The following is a 19,695-nucleotide window of genomic DNA, read 5'->3' as shown; positions in this document are numbered from 1 at the left end:
CAAACCCTACCCTACCAGGCTGCCCCTGCCATCCTTCCAGAATCCTCTCTAGATGAGAGCACTGAAGAGAGGAGAGAGCAGTGTGAGACACTAATAGAATTAATTAAGTGCTGTCCAGTCGCGGTGGCTCACACCTGTTATCCCAGCATTTTGGGAGGCCGAGGTGGGCGGATCACTGAGGTCAGGAGTTCGATACCAGTCTGGCCAACATGGTGAAATCACAACTCTACTAAAAATACAAAAATTCACCGGGCATGGTGGCATGTGCCTGTAGTCCCAGCTACTTGGGAGGCTGAGGCAAGAGAATCACTTGAACCCGGGACGCAGAGGTTACAGTGAGCCGAGATCATGCCACTGCACTCTAGCCTGGGCATCAGAGCCAGACTCCATCTCGAAAAAAAAAAAAGACAAGTGCCATAAAAGGCTCACATTTTCCCAATTAAGCCCAGCCTAAAACTGTCTCTTTACATATTTTAAGTTTGGCCTAAAGGTTTCTCCATACACAGTGAACCATAACCTAACTGTATCTGTAAACAGACTGTTACTGACTCTTCTCAGCAGATTAGCTCAACCATGCACAGATGTCCAACTGTTCAAGCCACGTTCAAATAATGCAAGCACCAGCTGTAACCAATCCAGCTATTTCTGTGCCTCACCTTCTCTTTTCTAACCATGAATGTTATCTCACCATGCAGCAGCCCTGGAGGCACTCTGAACCTATTCTGGTTCAGGGGCCTATCCCACTGGAAAATCATTCTTTACTCAACTAAACTCTGTTACATTTAATGTGTCTAAAGTTTTTCTTCTTTCTTTCCAGCTAAGATACTACTGTTGTTAAATGTCTATGCCCCCCACCACCACCCCCAGTTGATAAACTTTTTGAGGGAAGCTATCATATTTTATTCAGCTTTCTATATCCAGACCCTATTGTGGCACCCATCATGTAGGAAAGACATGATCAAATTGGGTGCATTGAATTAAAGTAATATTTCTTGCTGAAAACTGTGTATCTACCTATTTTTTTTTCTGCTGGGGCTAAACAACTGCTAGGAAATAAAAAATGGGTCTAGTTCATGTGTATTTGTAGTTCCAAACGGATTTTCTTTTCCAGAAGGGAAAGTAAGAGTATAATAAACCAAAGAGACCTGAGGTCAAGTAATCAAGGAATTAAAATTTAAGAGATCCTAACTGATAACCTTTACTGATGGTGGCTCCCTGTTTTAGAAAATGAATTGGTGCAAACGTTTTCAAAATTACCCATTAAAAAGTCAGTGCCGCCGAGAGTGGTGGCTCATGCCTGTAATCTCAGCACTTTGGGAGGCCAAGGTGGGTGGATCACCTGAGGTCAGGAATTTGAAAACCAGCCTGGCCAACATGGCGAAATCCCGTCTCTTCTAAAAATACAAAAATTAGCCAAGAGTGGTGGTGAACGCCTATAATTCCAGCTACTCAGGAGGCTGAGATAGGAGAATCACTTGAACCCGGGAGGCAGAGGTTTCAGTGAGCCAAGATCGCACTATTGCACTTCAGCCTGGGTGACAGAACAAGACTCCCTCTCAAAAAAAAAAATCAGTGCAAAAATGATAGTAGTTATTATAATTCTTTTTGTTTCATTGCTACTGTGCAGTCTCCAAACTGGCTTCATATAGATCATCTTATGTGAGGCTCACAGCATTTGTGTGAAGTTGGTGGCAAATGAGATGAACTACAATGATGCCAAGAGTTAAATAGCTCTCTAGAGACCATATACAGATTCAGATTCAGTCTTCCAGGAACAGCAGACTATCTCTCATTAATGCTTAGATTTCTGGCCCCACCCTAGAGTAGCTGATCCAATAGGTCAGGGTGGGGCTTGGAAATTCACATTTATGACAAGCTCCTAGATGATGCTGATGCTGTCAGTCAAGGGACACACTTTGAAAACCACAGGTCTTCTGTATTGGTTAATAATGCTTAATGATGCAAAATGATGGTTAATGATGCAAAAGCCGGCGTTGACGGAGGTGGTACAGTCAAGCAGGTAAAACTTGTAGTCAGATCAGTTCAGTGAGGTCTGTTCATGGGCCAGGAAAATGGTACACAGTGAAGGCAAGAGAATAATTTGGGGCATATTGATGGGAATCCTGGGCTGTTGGAGCTCGACAGGTAAGGCAGGTGAGCTGCAGAATTGGGTGGTCTGCCTGGGTGGCAGGGCCCCTGCTACCGGTTGGGGCATAGGTAAGGGCCATAGTCCTTTGGAAGGAGTTGAGCAGTCTGCCTCAGAGTCCCCTAAAAATAACACATCTGGCAAAGGGACAAGGGAGGTAGTGCTGGAGCAGTGCAACAAACCATGTATCTCTGGAAGCCCTAATTTGCTCAACAGAAAGGTATGCCAGCAGTCTACTCTCAGGAGTGTTTGGGAAGCAAAAAAAGGTCTTGCTACTGAGAACCCAGGTTTAAGCAAATGTGCCAACATGAACATTTAGAGAGAAAGGGGCCTGCCATCTTAGGTTGGATAATAGTAAAAGGAGGGAACTCTGGGTGTAGTCAAACATGAACCAGAGTAGACATGATGAGTACTCACCACCAGCAGCTTTCCCATTATTCTGGAACTCAGAAAACGGTACTGGCAGCCCCCTTGCACTTGGGAGGCCATATGACTAGGTCTGTCCAAGGACGGGTGGGCAGAAATGGCACGGGTCATTTTCAGGTGGAGGTGGTGAAGAAGCCATGCCTTACTCTGACATGTCTCTGGCCAGAGCAAAAAAGGTGGAAGAAGCTGGGTCCCTGAGTCTCTGTATGGAGGACATGACTTTGAGGAGCCGACCAAACCCACAGTGAAGGGAGAACACACTCTTGTGTGTACTGTTGTATGACTTGGGGCTTGTGTGTTAGGGTGGGGCATAGCCCAAGCTAGCCTAACTAATATAGCAGGTTTCAAGACTTTCTGAAACACATTAAAGTATAAGCCCATGCCTAGAAAGTCCAAGACAGAAAAAAATCTCGAGTCATTAAAAGGTCTTAAAGAAAACCCCCAAAACTCTGATTCTACAAATAAATATTATCCCAATGAGGAAATGAGGAGTGAAGATACCCAAAGCAGAAAATGTCATTGAATCAAGAAGACCTCTGAAATGCTTAGGAATAAAAGAGACGTGTAAAAAATGAACATAGAATATTTGACCCACCGCAAATGCAAATGAAGAGCAGTGAAATGAATTGTTTCAGGAAAACTGGGACCTCAAAATAATGGAAACTTGTTGAAAAAGCAATGGGCCTTCAAAAGCCCTCAATTAGATATGATCAAAGAAAACCAATGGGAAAAAGGACCACCAATGGGGGCTAAGAAAAGAAAAAGAAAGCACAACTGCTCAGCTGCTATTTTGCTTCCAACTTCTCTCTAGGTGGGAAAATCATGGAACATGAAGGGAGGTGAAACATGATTGGATTATTGTGCTTGATGCTGGGCACATTTTTAGAAGAAATCTAACCAGTTAGCTCTTCTCCGAGGAGAAACTATCAGAAAAGTAAAAGGTCACAATCCTCTTATATTAGCACAGGTTGAAGGCCGGGTGCAGCGGCTCAAGCCTGTAATCCCAGCACTTTGGGAGGCTGAGGTGGGTGGATTACTTGAGCTCATGAATTTGAGACCAGCCTGGCCAACATGGCAAAACCCCATCTCTACAAAAATACAAAAATTAGCCAGGCGTGGTGGTGTGTGCCTGTGGTCCCAGCTTCTTGGGAGACTGAGGTGGGAGGATGACTTGAGCCCAGGAGGCGGAGGTTGCAGTGAGCCAAGATCATGCCATTGCACTCCAGTCTGGACAACAGAGCCAGAGCCTGGAAAGAGGAAAGAAAGAAAAGAAAGAAAAGAAAGAAAAGAAAGAAAGAAAGAAAGAAAGAAAGAAAGAAAGAAAGAAAGAAAGAAAGAAAGAAAGAAAGAGAGAGAGAGGGAGGGAGGGAGGGAGGGAGGGAGGGAGGGAGGGAGGGAGGGAGGAAGGAAGGAAGGAAGGAAGGAAGGAAGGAAGGAGAGAAAGAAAGAGAGAGAGAAAGAAAGAGAGAGAAAGAAAGAAAGAAAAGAGAGAAAGAGAGAAAGAGAGAGAGAGAGAAAGAAAGAAAAGAAAGAAAAGAAAGAAAGAAAAGAAAGAAAAGAAAGAAAAGAAGGAAAGAAGGAAAGAAAGAGAGAGAGAGAGAAGGAAGGAAGGAAGGAAGGGGGAGAGGAAGGGAGGAAGGGAGGAAGGAAGGAAAGAGAAGATGTAGTGGAGCATAGGGGCTGCAGTCATTGAGTGTTAGGCATAACTCTTGGATTCAAGTGTCCAGAATCTAACCTGAGAGGGAAAAATCTACCAGCTCAAGGACCCCCAAACTCTGGACTAATATGAGCATAGAAAGATCCAAGCCCTTAGGTGCTCTCTCAAATTCACCTTCCCTCCCTCCCTACTTCCTTCCCCTTTCTCTTCTTCACCTTTCACTATGCTTCCATTTCAGGCAGACACGTTCTACATGGCAGAAAACAAGACCACCACAGCTCCAGGATCACAGCCCCCTCCATCACTGTGGGACACATGTTTCCAGATAGCTCCAGCAAAGCTACTTATGGTAACACTGAGAGGCTCCCATGAGTCATGTTCTCTTTATTAGACCAGTCATGTGGCCAGGGCGATGACATCGTCTCATTTGCTGGCTCATCCCTGTGCCTACAGCGACTGGGAGAGGGACAGCCCCCAAAGCGTAAACACAGTGGCCTTACCAAGGAGGGGGCAAGGGTCTCCAAACTACAAGATGCTGGCCTGGAAAAAAATGAATAAAACATGTCCCATACAATACATTTGAAAGGTTTTCACATGGATTTGATTTGAAATATTCATTCCTAGGCAGTATTACTCAGTCCAAGTTGCAGAGATTTTTATTTAATCTAGAGAAACCCTTTTTTAGAAAAATTGGAACTGTTTTTTAAAACGGAAACAGAAAAAGAGAAGAAACATTCTGCTTCATAAAGTAAAGAGCATGGTTATTCACCTGAGATACTGAGGTGAAATTCTTGCTTTGAAAGAGAGGCTGAGTCAGCTGGCTTTCAAAGTCAGTTTCTACACTGACATCAAAACCCTAGGATTCTATTGTATTGTTCAAAGAAAAAAGAAAGCACATAACCAGAAGTACAACCAGGAAGGCAAACTTCAGCAAGATTAGGCTGATAACAAATGTTTTCTTTTTTCCCCCCTGGATAAATACAAACCCACTGTGGGTCTGCTGTTCTCTAGGTACCAGCGCAGCTTACTGGCTTGAGTGTCAGGGAGCTCTGAGATAGCTTCCTTGTGGACACAACACTCTTACTTAAAAATGGAACCTTTCAACATATGATTTTAGTTTTGCTGCCCCTGAAAGTGTAAGGTGCTCCCCACATTTCAAGGTGATGTTCCTGACCACAGGGTCACTCCCATCCATCCTGTGCCCGGCAGCACCTGGGCCCCTGACATGGAGTTGCACCCAGCAGAGGTATTTAATAAATACTGGTTGGATTCATGCATGAATAAATTAGTTGTTTGACTAATTAATGAAAAGCCTTATTTAACATTAAGATGGAATGAGCTCATAATAAGTGTTTCTGGAAATGAGGTAATTATAAGCCCTTTGGTCTAATTTTAATGGATAAGAGATATTTTAGAACTTTTTAATTCAAAATGAGGCCAGGTGCAGTGGCTCATGCCTGTAATCTCAGCACTTTGGGAGGCCAAGGAGGGCGGATCACCTGAGGTCAGGAGTTCCAGACCAGCCTGGCCAACATAGTGAAACCCTGTCTCTACAAAAAATATAAAAATTAGCAGGGCATGGTGGTAGGCGCCTGTAATCCCAGATACTTGGGGGGTTGAGGCAGGAGAATCGCTTGAACCCAGGAGGTGGAGGTTGCAGTGACCCGGGATCGTGCCACTGCACTACAGCCTGGGCAACAGAGCAAGACTCCGTCTCAAACAAACAAACAAACAAAATTAAAATGAATTATATCATGCATTAACTCATTTCACAAATCGTCCAGTCTTAAACAATGTGAGTAGCTCATTGGTAAAGATCTGAATGCAGCTGATGGAACATTGTAGAACTTTAAATTTATTCCATTATGTAACAGTTCATGATTAAAGTAAATAAACAAAAATTTTGGCCCAATTGTCCATGAACAACAATTTTGTTCAACATAATTATCAGACATCTCTCTGAGTTACTTTCTCTATATTCGCAGTGAACTAGTTAGCAGTGAACTAGTTAGCACTAAACTTATCCCCACATTAGAATTTTACTGCACTCCTGTGTCTGAATTATCTGACTTTTCCCTTTTTGTGTAGAATTTCCCATTTGCTGCTAGTTGAATACTGTTGCTTTGATTAAATGCTTTTGCCCTGGGAATGGTTGGCCTTTTACAAACTATTTATTAAACTAATAAGTGGACTTTTTTTTTCAAGGCTAACTGGAAATAGCAGAACTCTAGATTTTCTTCACTAAGAATTTCAAAGATTTATCTCTTAAAAGCTACTTAAATGTACTTCCTTCCTCTGTGTTAATTATAGTCCTCTGTGAACTTCAGAGAGAAGTTCAGTAGATGGAAGAATCAAAGTAAACTTTATTTATATGCTGTTACTTGTCTTTTTAGATTTTTCATTTGTTATTCTTAAGAAAGGGAAAATGTGGGATGTTCCCAGGTGAATATCCATGTTCAATATTCCAGGCGTTTAACTTGGCTTGAATTTTTTATTATTACAATTTCCAAACATGATTTTATTCTTTCCCTTTGATTTACTCAACCTCAAAGAAAAATCCTCTGAAATTTACACGGAGAGAGGACTGTTTGTTCAATGGCAAGGCCATGGTGCTGTTCCACATTCTTGAGCCCAGAATAAAATGAACACATGAGCAGACAAAGCTTCCTTCTGGGGCTTCACTTTTGGATCCATCTCCCCTGCAGTGCCACCTTGCCTCTCCTTCCTCTTCTTCGGGGCTGTCTGTACCCTCTTCCTGCCCTTGCCCTCCTGTTGTCAGTATGCTGCTGTTTTGGACATCACTTGAGTAAACTAAATTGTACAATAGAAATTATAACAACTTCAAGGGTTAATCCCTCCACTATCTGTTGCATGTAATTGAAGACAATTCATTGGTAGTAGGTGCGGTAGGTGGTGGAAGGGGCAGGAATGGCGCCCTCCGAGAACTGTTTCCTGTGAGCTTCATCCTCGTGAGCTCATGCCACACCTAGGACTGGTCAACTCCGGGAGCCGAGGGATCAAGTTTCCGAGGCTGCAGGACCAAGGACCAGTGTAAATCCAATATGGTAGGTGACTGCAGAAGAGGCCAGGCTTCTGGGCGCCACTCCTCTCCTTCTCATTAAAGTCTCCTTTCAGACTTTTACAGACCTTCCTGGCATCTGCCACAGCCTTCCCCATCCTCCCAGACCCCTTCAGTGCCTCAGCGTCTCTTTCCTTTGCCCACTATGCCCCACTGTGGTCACCAACTGAATGACCACTCTGTGAATATTACCTGTCTCCTCCCATACTGGCCTGTGAGCTACTTTTTACTTTCTCTCTGCACTAAGTACTTTTAAAATTAATTCATGAGTGAGTGAATAAGCTCCTCACGTGGGTTTGACTTGAAAGACCTTGAAAAATTGGGTCCAGATGTCACTCCCAATGAAATTGTAAAATTGAAGCTGTCTCTACAAAGATAGACCCATCCATTTCCCAAATTGATGCTTGCCCCAAAACAGATCCACATCCTACATAGCACCCAATTAATTACAGGCCCTAAGATGCCTGGAAGCCCAACAGGCATAGCTGAGGTCTGTGTGGCTGAAACTCATACTCTAACGTGCAGAGCCGCCTTTTGGGGCTGACGAGTACAGCAATTTTCAGCTAACAAGTTCTGAGGAGCCAGTTCCCCAGTTCATCCCAGTGATGAATGCTCTCCTGTGCCTGTTCCTTCCCGTTCGGCTGGGTGCAGTGCTGAGCTGGGGAAAGCTGGTAAGAGAGGTCTTGGGTTACATTAATCCCCCGACCTAAGGAAGAAAGAACATCCAAGCCTTCTTTTCCAAATAAGTCAAAAGAAGGTCAGAGAGACTAGAAAGTGATTTTGAAGAACATAAAAAGTAATCTTACAAAAGATTGCAGACTTGTGCTTAGAGCTATAGTCAAAGATTATTCCTTCATGGCTGTGTTTTGACCAAAAGAAAGCGATTTAACATATCCCTTTACCCAGGGGTCAGTACATTTTTTCTACAAAGGTTTAGGTAGAAAATACTTTAGGCTTTGCTAGCCATATGGTTTCTGTTGCAACTATTCAACTCTGAGGTTGCAGCATAAAAACAGCCATCAACAAGACATAGAGCAACGTGCGTGATTCTGTTCCAAGAAAACTTTGTTTACAAAAGCACGTGGCAGGCCGGATTTGGCCCACCGGCCATAGTCTGCCAACTCCTTCACCTTATTGAGTAGGACACAGTTGTACTTGGTAAGCCATGTTACAGACTCAAAACAGATAACAGTTTAAAAACACAACACAACTCTGCACTGAGAACCCATCAGAAATCAAATGTAAGATTCTCTGTTACTAACCTGACATATGTAAGATTCTCTCTGTTTAGAACAGAATTTCTCAGCCTCTATTCACATTTGGGTTGGATAATTCTTTGCTACAAGAGCTGAGCTGGGCACTGGCAAGAGGTTTAGCTGCATCTCTTGCCTCTACCCACTGGATGCCAGTAGTACGCTTTTGCTGCCAAGTTATGACAATAATAAAGTGTCTCCAGACATTGCCAAATAGCCCTGAGAGAAAATTGTCCCCTGTTGAGATCCACTGATTTAGAAACACAGACAAATGCCATCTCGTCCAAATGGCAAGCTCAAGGTGTCAAAACACTGACCAACCAAACTGTGCTAATATAGCGAATGTTCATTGTCAGCAGAAAAACCTCTCATCCTGGAAGAACCATTTCAACTATTTCCTTTTCCATGATGCTTTCTATGTGTGCTGACTTCCCCACTGCCACAGAACAAACACCATGGGAAACTGGTATCATGACAGGGCCCTTCTGAAGACAACCTTAGTCCAGTGGGCACGTCTATAATGGCACATTGGGAGGGGCGTTACTAACAAGGCCTCTTGAAAGCAAATGGGACCTGCAAATGGTGCCAGCATTGGGCACTCGTAAATCTCTCCTGTGCTGACAGCTGGGGTGGTGCGAATGGGAGGGACCAGTGTCATCGTTCAGGCTGCCTGGATTGACGGGCTGCCGGAGTGTGCCAACAGCTGCTCACTGCAGAAGTGCAGGGCATACTGTTTCCACAGAACCACAGCCAGCAGGCTGCCAGAACGCACACACCACATATGCTCACATCGTGCACACAAGGTACTCATGAATGTGCATGATAACTGGCAGGTGCTTAGAGGATGCCCAGCCAAACCCTGAACTCTGTGCTCTCCACCCCGTCCCAGGCTCTGAGATGTGGATGCTGATCCTGCTCCCACCCTCTGTGGGCCAGATTTTCAATAACAGAGTCCCTGCCTCATGTCCTTGTTCCTTTGTCTCTGTCTTATCCCCAAGTCAAGCTGCTCACGTTCCTGTGTGACTGGATTCCGAAGTAGCCCAAGTCCTCGCTGGCACACATTGGGTGTCTGCTGTCTTCTTTTCACACTGTCCACCTGCTGAAAGCTACCTGTCTTCTCTGGTTCCCCCTTTCTGTCTGCTGCTGGGCCCTGCTCTGGTAGCCTGCCTGCCCCTGTAAGCCTGTAGTATCTGGGCTTACTTTTCTGACCACTGACTACTCTGACCTTTCTCTAAACTTCCCAAGACAAACATATCCCTGCTGACACCCGGAAACACTGCCATTGTTGGGAAAGCATTTTTGGCTGGAGCTAGATCTATGCCGAGGATAAGCTAAAGTTGATCTCTACAATACATTTTCCCAGAGGAGAATCAGCCTGAAGGATCTGTACTAGGTTTTCCATCAGAGTTGGTGAGATCACTGGAAATGACACCTGGTCCCAAGCCATACAGGTTAGAGTGCTGTGACCCAAGGAGGCATGTGGTGGAAGAACAGGAGGATGGCATCCCTCCTTGGCACCCTTGATGCCAGGAGCAAGTCCTAAGGAAGGTTAGGCTGCACCCCCTCACTCCCTCTCAAACCGCATTCATCTTCCATCCCAGGGTCCTCAAAATGGGGCCCCAGTCAGCACTTGCAGCCTCACCTGGGAACTTGGTGAGATTAAAATTCTTAAGCCCTACCCCAGACCTCCTGAATCAAGGACTCTTTTTTAATTTTAATTTTAATTTTAATTTTTTTTTTTTGAGATGGAGTCTCACTCTGTCACCCAGGCTGGAGTGCAGTGGTGTGATCTCAACTCACTGCAACCTCCACCTCCTGGGTTCAGCGGTGAATCAAGGACTCTTGACAAGGGGCCCCAGCATCTGTGTTTTGACAAGCCCACCAAGTGCTCCAATGCATGCCCCAGGGTATAATCACCTGGGAAAAAAGAGGGAGGGAGGGAGAGAGGGAAGTGTTAGAAATGCTTGTTCCCTGGTGCCATAAAGAAGTAGCCCTTGAACATAAGTTTAATTTCCTCAGCAAGGCCATTTTTACTTTCTGCAGAAAGGCTACACTCGCCAGCAGTTTAGCCATGACAGTACATCGAACAAAGGAGACAGGGTCATTTATAACCTGACGCGTCCACTCTACTGCTGTATCCAGTTTCCATTGGCTAGAATGGGACTTCAAATTCTGTATTTGTCCCGATTGGCTAGCAACTTAGAACTTTTTAAAAGAGGCAAAGGCAGAGAACAAAGGAAGGAGGAAGTAACTTGTGGAATGCTGAGAAAGGTAAAAACATCTACAAATAAGGAAGAGGAACAGGCTATGACCTAATGCTTGCTTGGACCAGTATAAGCATGCCAGGGCAAATATTCAGGCTAAACTGTGGGAGCCAAGAACATAAAGTACATTGATTGCTTTATTATGGCTAGCAGATATTTAATAATGTTAGCACAGGTCTTTGAATAAATTTTGCTTCTAAAAGAAGTTACTATTTATTCCTAATTAGATGGGGAGGAAAGTCTTTGAAGAGGAACTTCTACTTTACTTCGGAAGGAAGGAAGAAAGAGAAGGGAAGGGAAGGGAAGGGAAAGGAAGGCAGGAAGGAGGAAGGAAGGAAAGAAGGAAGGAAGAAGGAAGGAAACGAAAGGAAGAGAAGGAAGGAAGGAAGGAAAAAAAAAGAAATGGAAGGAAGAAACGGATGAACAGAGGAAGGGAGGAAGGAGGCCCTGGGTCTCCTGCACAACTTTATGCCTTTTGAATCTGAATCTCCCGTGGTAGGATTCAGGTAGTCATGCACTTATTTTTTAAGATCCCAGGTGATCTCAGTGTACAGCTGAGGTAGAAAATTATTGATCAAAGCCAGTAATTCTGAACCCTGGCTGTACTTTACAAACACCTGGGAGCTTTAAAAAATCCAAGTGCCCAGGGTGCACCTAAGACCAGTCACATCAGAACCTCCAGAGGTGGGACCAGGACATATTCTACACCATGCAGGAGATCCCAATGGGCAGCCACATTTGCAAACCACAACTTTAGGCCAGTTCCGTTCCACTCCATGCTATCTTTAACAGACGGGATGACTTGGATAGAGGTGAAGTCCCAGAGGTAGGCATCACACACGAACGGCAGTTTAAAATCAAGCCAGTAGGCCCAAGTCACAGTCTCTGACACAGCCAGGCCTCATCAGGGCTGTGAGAGGAGGAGGAGGAGGAGGAGGAAGAGGCAGATGCTCTGGCAGCAAGGATTCCAGTCACATCCACCTTTACTCTGTGTAGACATTGGGCCTTCGTTCCAAAAAAAAATGTTGATGAGTAGGTTGGTCCCACAGTTGGAGCAACAATTGAAATAAATAAAAAATGAAAAATAAATAATGAACAAATCAATAAATCAAAAAATTGAAAACCGCTGGTGTAATAATAAACCTAATTAACACTGAGTGCACCCTAGGTGCCAGGCACTAATCTAGAACTTCCCACAAAATCCCATAATACCACAGTTATGCAAGTTGTTACAGAAAGAAAATCTAAGCACCGGGTTACCAAGCACCTTTTCCAAAAGGACTTAGGGAAAAAAGTGTGCAACTGGGATAAACCCAGGTAGTTTTTGTGAAGGTCACCTGAGTCACCATTCCAACTCTGCCAGGAATAGACTCACCTTCAGCAAATCACACTGCACCTGGGTTTCTCACCTGTCAAATGGGGGCATGGAGGTGGAGGGAGTTGTCAGTGGAAGAAAATTTTTCCACGGACCAGGGCTAGAAAATGGTTTCAGGATGATTCCAGTGCATTACTTTCATTGTGTACTTTATTTCTATTATTATTACATTGTGATATATAATGAAATAATTATACAACTCACCATAATGTGGAATCAGAATCAATGGGAGCCCTGAGCTTGTTTTCCTGCAACTGATGATATTATGTGGGGGTGATGGGAGACAATGACAGATCATCAGGCATTAGATTCTCATAAGGAGCGCGCAACCTAGATCCCTCCTGTTTGCAGTTCACAATAGGGTTTGTGCCCCTGTGAGAATCTGATGCCACTGCTGATCTGGCAGGAGGCAGAGCTCAGGTGATAATGTGAGCCATGGGAGCAGCTATAAATACAGATGAAGCTTTCCTTGCTCACCTGACACTCAACTACTGCTGTGTGGCCTGGTTCCTAACAGGGCACAGACCACCACAATTGGGACCACAGACCATCCTAACATCCTAACAGGGCACAGACCACCACAATTGGGACCACAGACCATCTACTCTGCTCCCAATTGACCAGCCATGGCAGCAAATAAAAAGGAGCGGGCACTGCCTTGCAGCCCATCCCGAATGCTTGCATAGTTTATCTGAGTGTGAAATAACTAGGCCAGGCGGGTGGGGACAACCATCAGCATAAACACAAGATGGAAAGCTTCCATCAGCAGCAGGGATGCTTTTGTTTTCATGAAAATGACACTCTCTTGTTAAAAGCTGAATTAAAGAATAGTCGGTGAACCCCTTCTCAGGGGGTTAATTCTGACAAATTAACCTTCTCAGAACACCAAGTTTTTACATAGAGGGTCCTGGAAAAGGGGAGAATACTCAATGCTCTCTCGTTACCTTCATCATTGGGAAGTGAAAAGAACATGGTTTGAGCTAAGGATGGGATTCTCAGGAGGCAACACGATTTATAAAATAAACCAACTTGTTTATTTAACTTTAGAAAAGAGAAAATTGTCCGGGCTCAGTGGCTCACGCCTGTAATCCCAGCACTTTGGGAGGCCGAGGAAGGTGGATCACAAGGTCAGGATATCGAGACCATCCTGGCTAACACGGTGAAACCCTGTCTCTACTAAAAATACAAAAAAATTAGCCAGGCATGGTGGTGGGCCCCTGTAGTCCCAGCTACTCGGGTGGCTGAGGCAGGAGAATGGCGTGAACCTGGGAGGCGGAGCTTGCAGTGAGCTGAGATCGTGCCCCTGCACTCCAGCCTCGGTGACAGAGCAAGACTCCACCTAAAAAAGAAAAAAAAAAAAAAGAAAAGAGAAAATTAAGAGATCTTATCAAAAATCACAGATATCACCTTCACCCCACCCCATTCCAAAATCCATCTCTTTGATATCTTTTTAAAGGCCTTGGACTTAACATCAGCTTCTCATCTATCCTGCCAACTTCACCCCCTCCTCCCTGGCATTTAGGACTTTTCCAGTTTGCTCCCTCTTCTCCCTCTTGAGTTCTCTGGGGAAAATATTATCTCCTTTGATTCAACAATTCTACTTCCAGGAATCAATGCTTATAAAACATAAAGAGATGAGGCTGAAGATATATATACATGGAAGTGCATCAGTGACCTTTTAATAATACGGAAAAACTTCTAAGTTCCACACACTGTGCTAAGGGCTTTTCATGCCTTTTCATTATCTCATTTAATCTTCACAAAAATGTGTGGTGAGTATTATTATTCCCATTTTTATAGGAATAAAGAAACAGATACAAAGAAGTCAAAAAACTTATTCAATATTATATCCAGATTTGTCTAACTTCTAATCCCATGGTTTGAGCTAAGGATGAGATTCTCAGGATGCAACATGAATCATACAAAATAAACCATGCATTATCTCATGTAGAGCTCCTACACTATACTACAACATTTATAAATGTTATAACACTACACATTTTATAAACTATGATACCACATTTGTTAATCTTGTAAGTGTTTGTGTGTGTGTGTGTTCGGGTAGAGATGATAGAGCTACAGATAGAGTTAAAGATATGGATACAGATACACACATAGGGACAAGAGTTAAAGGATATACACCAAAATGTTTATATTGGTTATTTAATAGGGATGGAAAACTTTATATTTTTAAAAATTTTATTTTTCTGTGTTTTTCAAATGTTCCTTATTACATTCAATTTAATTCAGCAAAAATTTTTTAAGCTTTAATTATATGCCTATCACATAGTAACATATAAACAAGTATTACTCTTTAATGCAATAGAATTGTATTTCTATTTTACATCTAATTGTATGGTGGAAACACAGAAAACAATACAAGCTAGCAAAAATGAATGGATTATCTCTTATGCAATTGGTAGCATTCGTTTACAATGCTCATCTTAATGTCTTATTCATAAGTTATGATATGATATAAATGGCTAATAATAGCAAAAGCAAGTAAATAAAATTCTACTTCTGTGTTGTCTGTTGGGAAGAAAAATTACTCTTAAAGCAGTCTTTCTGAAAAATTTCCCTAAGTCTGTGTTTCCAAATTCAGTGTCAGCAAAGGTATTTAACTCTTAGAGTGGGCAAAAAGGAACTCATCCAGAAATAAAATTTTGATCATCCCAAATGGAGGGAGACAGAAGAGAAAAAGAATGCGAGTTAATGGATGAAGGGCAAAGCACTGCGTCTGAAATATGAGAGGTGTGGGAACACAGCATGTGGAAGCCACATCTCCATTTGTGTGTCCATCGTGTGGCACCGAGCTCTCAGGGCATCTGCATGCCTGTTCTCCAAATGAGTTCCTTCAGACCTAAGAGGAAGAAGTCCCATCTCATCAAACACACATTCACTGCTCATTATCTCCAGCAGATTACGATAGTGACCCAGATTCCAAAAACGTACTTTTTTCTGTGTTGCTCCCAGAAGTTCTTCCTAACCTGTCTCCTTGGTCTATTTTGCAAGTCAGAGTTGGAGGGCATAGAGAGGGATGCAAGGTGGGGAGTGAGAAAGCAGGCGAAAGGATAGAGGTAGGGAAGAGCCAAGGATGTGTCCTAAGGGACAGCATCTGAACTAGCAGAGGCACTCTCCTGCAGCATGTGTGAGCCTTGTCCAAGAACACCTGCAAAGCCAAGACTACCTGTTCAGAGGGCTCCAAAGTGAAAACTTGCCCACCACCTCCAGAAACCCAGCCACGGCCTGTTACAGTGGGAATTTGCCTGGCTAGCAATAAAGAGGCAATTCAGTCCTGCTAGGAGAAACAAGTGTTCCCACTCCATGTCTTCTTACAGGCAGACACACCCCAGAGAGCACTGGTTGGAAGGCTTGGTCCCTCTCCTAGCTGAGCCATGGGTTCCAGGCCAGACTCTGGCTTTTGCTCTGTTATAGAGTAAACCTCTTTGCCTCAGTTTCTCCATCTGTAAAACAAGGACATCTGACTAACCAACTACTTTCAAGATACCTTCTGGTTCTGGAGGTCTATGATTCTATAAGCACCACCAAACACATGCATGCTTCAAAGTCTTTATCATCAAATTAATGAAAACAGCTCCAAGTTTGACTGCAACTCATGCTAGTGATATGACTACTGCTTAGTCTCTCTGAGCTTCAGGTGCCTCATCTATAAAATGGGAACACTAATATCCACACTTGGAGAGTTTTGTGAAAATCAAATCAAGTAAGATTGAAATATCTAGTACAGCACCTGCTACATAATAGGAGTCCACATCTTCCCTTTGTAGTATAGTAATGTGCCACGTAACAATGAACTGCATATAGGACCATGGTCAAATAAGATTATAATGTCATATTTTTACTGTACCTTTTCTAGGCTTAGTTTAAATACACAAATTCTTACCATTGTGTTATAATTGCCTATAGCACTCAGTACGGTCACATGCTGTAAACGTTTGTGCCTCGGAGCAATAGGATAGAGTACAGCCTGTACAGCTGAGGTGTGTAGTAGACTATACCATCTAGGTCTTTGTAAGTTCACTCTGTGATGTCCACAGAATGACAAAATTGCATTTCTGAGAATGTATCCACATCATTAGTCAGTGCATGACTGTAAATGATTCCAGTGGTGATCGTTTACTGTCACACCAGGGTTCCTCAGCACTATTGACACTGGGGGCTGGAGAGCCCTCCGTTGTAGGGCTGTCTTGTGCCCTGTAGGATGTTCACCAATTTCCCTGGTCTCTGCTCATTAAATGTCAGTAGGACACTCTCCCCGCATACAGTTGTGAACACTGAAAATATCTCCAGGCATTTTCCCCAGAAGGACAAAATTGCCCCCTTTGAGAACCACTGACTTATGCAGATCCCAATTGCACAAAAGAATGGGGGAAAGACACCTTGCATAAGATCATTCCTGCAGTGAGAGCCAGAGCTCAGGTGAGAACCCATCTCTTCAGAGCTCTGGTCCAGGTGTGACTGCCACTACCTCTTGGGATTTCTGGCCTCAGAGGGCAAGAAAGCAAGGGAAGGAAGAATGGAGCTAATACATTGTGCATCTTCTATGTTCCAGAAACCATTATGGATGCCAGTTGAATAATCGTACCAACCAATTGGCAACCCAAATTCTTACCTTAAAGCAGGGGTATCCAATCTTTTGGCTTCCTTTGGCCACACTGGAAGAAGAAGAATTGTCTTGGGCCACACATAAAATACACTAACACTAATGATAGCTGATGAGCTTAAAAATATCGCAAAAAACTCTCGTAATGCTTTAAGAAAAATTACGAATTTGTGTTGGGCTGCATTCAAAGCCATCCTGGGCCAAACGGCCACGGGTTGGACAAATCTGCCTTAAGGGTATACTGAATTGATAATGGGAACAGTTTTTCAAAGCCCAAGTGAGAACAGAAAAGGTGCTTGAGTCTTGCAAGCTTTTGAGTTGGCTGTACATAAAAAGATAATAGAATCCAGTCTTTCACCTAATAAGACTATAGTTAGATTCGTTCTTGCTATGGTTATAGTCCGGCTCAGTGGCATGATTTCAGATGATTGATGCGTCTGCCCAGCACGTGTTCATTCCCTTGCTTCCCCATGTTATTTCTGCATCAGATTGAATTCATTAGACTAGATTGGACTGAAATTCCACTTTTTCATTTGTTTCTCTTCAAAGGTATCGTCACAGATAAATGGCTCTGGCATTAATCTTCCTAGAAAAAGAAAGTCACAGCATAAACCAGCCCATGCTGATGGCAGCCAACTTGGAAAATGTTTAACCCTTTAGAAGAAAAAATAAAGAAGCACAGCCGTTCATGCTACCCTGAGATTCTGCCTAGGATGTCATGCTTCATCAAGACAGTTCAGCTTCCCAAGTTGTAGATAAAAGACATTCCATGAATTTAGGATGCTCTTTGTCACCCCTGGTGTTAAAGGGAGTCACCAGGTCACAGGAGCAATGTGAGCATGAAACGGGAGGAGGAAAAGACGTGACAACAGCTGGGAAGAGGATGTGAAACAGGCCCATCAAGAATGACGGGGTGAGTGCTCAGAAAGGGCCTTTCCAGGAGAAGTTTCTGGAGAAGAGAGGGAAAAGTGCAGAAAAGCAAGATTCACAAAATATTACAGTGCCAGTCACAGACACGCAGATAAAGGATGAAGGTGAGTATGCATTTGTAACATATACCCGAATCAACAAGCTGAACTTCTACATAAAGCATAAGCTACCAGGAGGCTTTGGGCGAGGCCATTCGATATCTTAATGAGCTTTATTTATAAATGTTTGAGTGTAGTTATCAGTAATGATAGAAATTATCATCACAGGCAACTCCAGGTAAAAACATTCAGATGTGTGCACCGTCAGATTTGAAGGGCATAGATCTGGAGCTGGAGAAAGTAACACAGCTCAGTTCAGAGCTCACTGAGCCCCATTTGTGGGGTATGTGAAAAAGTGCAGACTCAGAATAACTGGCCAGGCACGGTGGCTCATCCCTGTAATCCCAGCACTTTGAGAGGCTGAGGTGGACAGATCACCTGAGGTCAGGAGTTCCAGATCAGCCTGGCCAACATGGTGAAACCCCATCTCTACTAAAAATACAAAAAAAAAAAAAAAAAAAAAAATTAGCCAGGCATGGTGGTAGACACCTGTAATCCCAGCTTCTTGGGAGGCTGAGGCAGGAGAATCGATTGAACCCAGGAAGTGGAGGTTGCAGTGAGCTGAGATCTCACCAGTGCACTCCAGCTGAGTGACAGAGCAAGACTCCATTAAAACAAAACCAAACAAAAAACAAATCAGAGCCCTGTACTGATGTCCCAGGAGACAACAGCCGAAGCCGCCTTGGGGCTGACGGCCCATTTGGCACTCCAGTGATGTTTAACTACAGACCCAGGACATGACCAACCAATGGACAATCTCTCCTACCATGTAAGGAATTTCATTCCTTTCCATGGATGCATTTCCCGAGGGCCTCTTGGTGATGGAGTTTCCGCAAACACCAAGGCTATCATTTCTCAAGCAGTCCTAGCCTCTCTTGGCCTAGGATTAATGTAAATTTGTATAACCTAACAGGTCAGAAAGTTGACGAGTTCTGAGGACACTGGGCAGGATACAGAAGCTGGTGGGGATGGGAAGGGACATAGTGAGTGCTGGATGTCACAGGAGCAGTGAGAAATGTGAAACCAGGAAGGATGTGAGAGGCCTCAACTATACGGGTCCAGGTCAAAGTTTAACCTGAGCAAAGAAACAAAGTGTTACAAAATGTTTTTCTTTACCTGTGGCTGCTTGAGCCTGTGCACCTATTGGTGTCCTGAGGGCTGGCCTTCCAAGTCTCCTTTTTATCCCCTCTTAAGGACTGGGCTCCAGGGCGTGGTCCTACAGGAATGCTGAGTATTTCAAAAAGACGCCTTCTTGAGGGCCAGCAGCCCCTTACTGCTCACACAGGCCCCACACATAGGAGGAGAGAGGAGCATGGGTGCTGCACGCCTTCATCACTCATGCTCAGCACATGCCTCTAGCCTGACCCAGGCATCCAGTGAGGGTGCCCCCTCCTCGCAGTACTGTGGGTCTGGAGTTAGAAGGCCGTCATCAACTGCATCTACCCAGCTGCCTCTGAGAGCAGCTACCAGCCAGGATGAATATTCCACTTCAAAATCACCCCAAGGACTAAGAAAAGTTTGTCAAAACATTTTAATTGCCTTCATAACCCCAAGTGGATTTTTATGCATGCGTTTACATCTGATTTTTTTGAATAAGCGTTGGATCAAGTATCACGGAAAATCCATCAAGACCACTGGACAAATGCCTTAAATCCCACTCAGCAAATGGGTTTGTAAAGTTTAATTTTGTAAGAGCAAAAGCTATATTCCTCTTAGAAGCTGAGTGAAGTGAATGCACCATAAAATAAAAAACTGCAGCAGCAGTAATGCAACTACAAAACTAAAAATTTTCTTTTCTTTTTCTTTTTTTTGAGATGGAATCTCGCTCTGTCCCCAGGCTGGA

At 43.7% G+C, this 19,695-nt stretch overlaps 1 protein-coding gene across 12 annotated transcripts in view; it reads right to left on the bottom strand.

Annotated features, from left to right (window-relative positions):
• The window catches only part of LOC117979235 (WW domain-binding protein 11-like), a 268,867-nt gene that overhangs the window by 226,592 nt on the left and 22,580 nt on the right, over positions 1-19,695 (bottom strand). For 4 of the 12 annotated variants that reach the window (XM_055107460.2, XM_055107451.2, XM_055107459.2 and 1 more), the window contains one exon: positions 13,212-13,539. The exons of the other annotated variants lie outside the window; for them this stretch is intronic. Coding sequence is in view for 1 of the 4 variants with exons in the window: in XM_055107451.2 (XP_054963426.2) it covers positions 13,430-13,539 (110 nt within the window). In the remaining 3 variants the exon portion in view is untranslated. Of the gene's footprint in view, positions 1-13,211; positions 13,540-19,695 lie in introns of those variants that run through there. 12 annotated transcript variants of the gene reach the window in all.

This window comes from Pan paniscus, chromosome 12 (genome assembly GCF_029289425.2).
Source record: "Pan paniscus chromosome 12, NHGRI_mPanPan1-v2.0_pri, whole genome shotgun sequence".
Classification (NCBI taxonomy): domain Eukaryota; kingdom Metazoa; phylum Chordata; class Mammalia; order Primates; family Hominidae; genus Pan; species Pan paniscus.
Note: the sequence above shows the minus strand (reverse complement) of the source record. Positions and strands in the feature narration are given on the sequence as shown.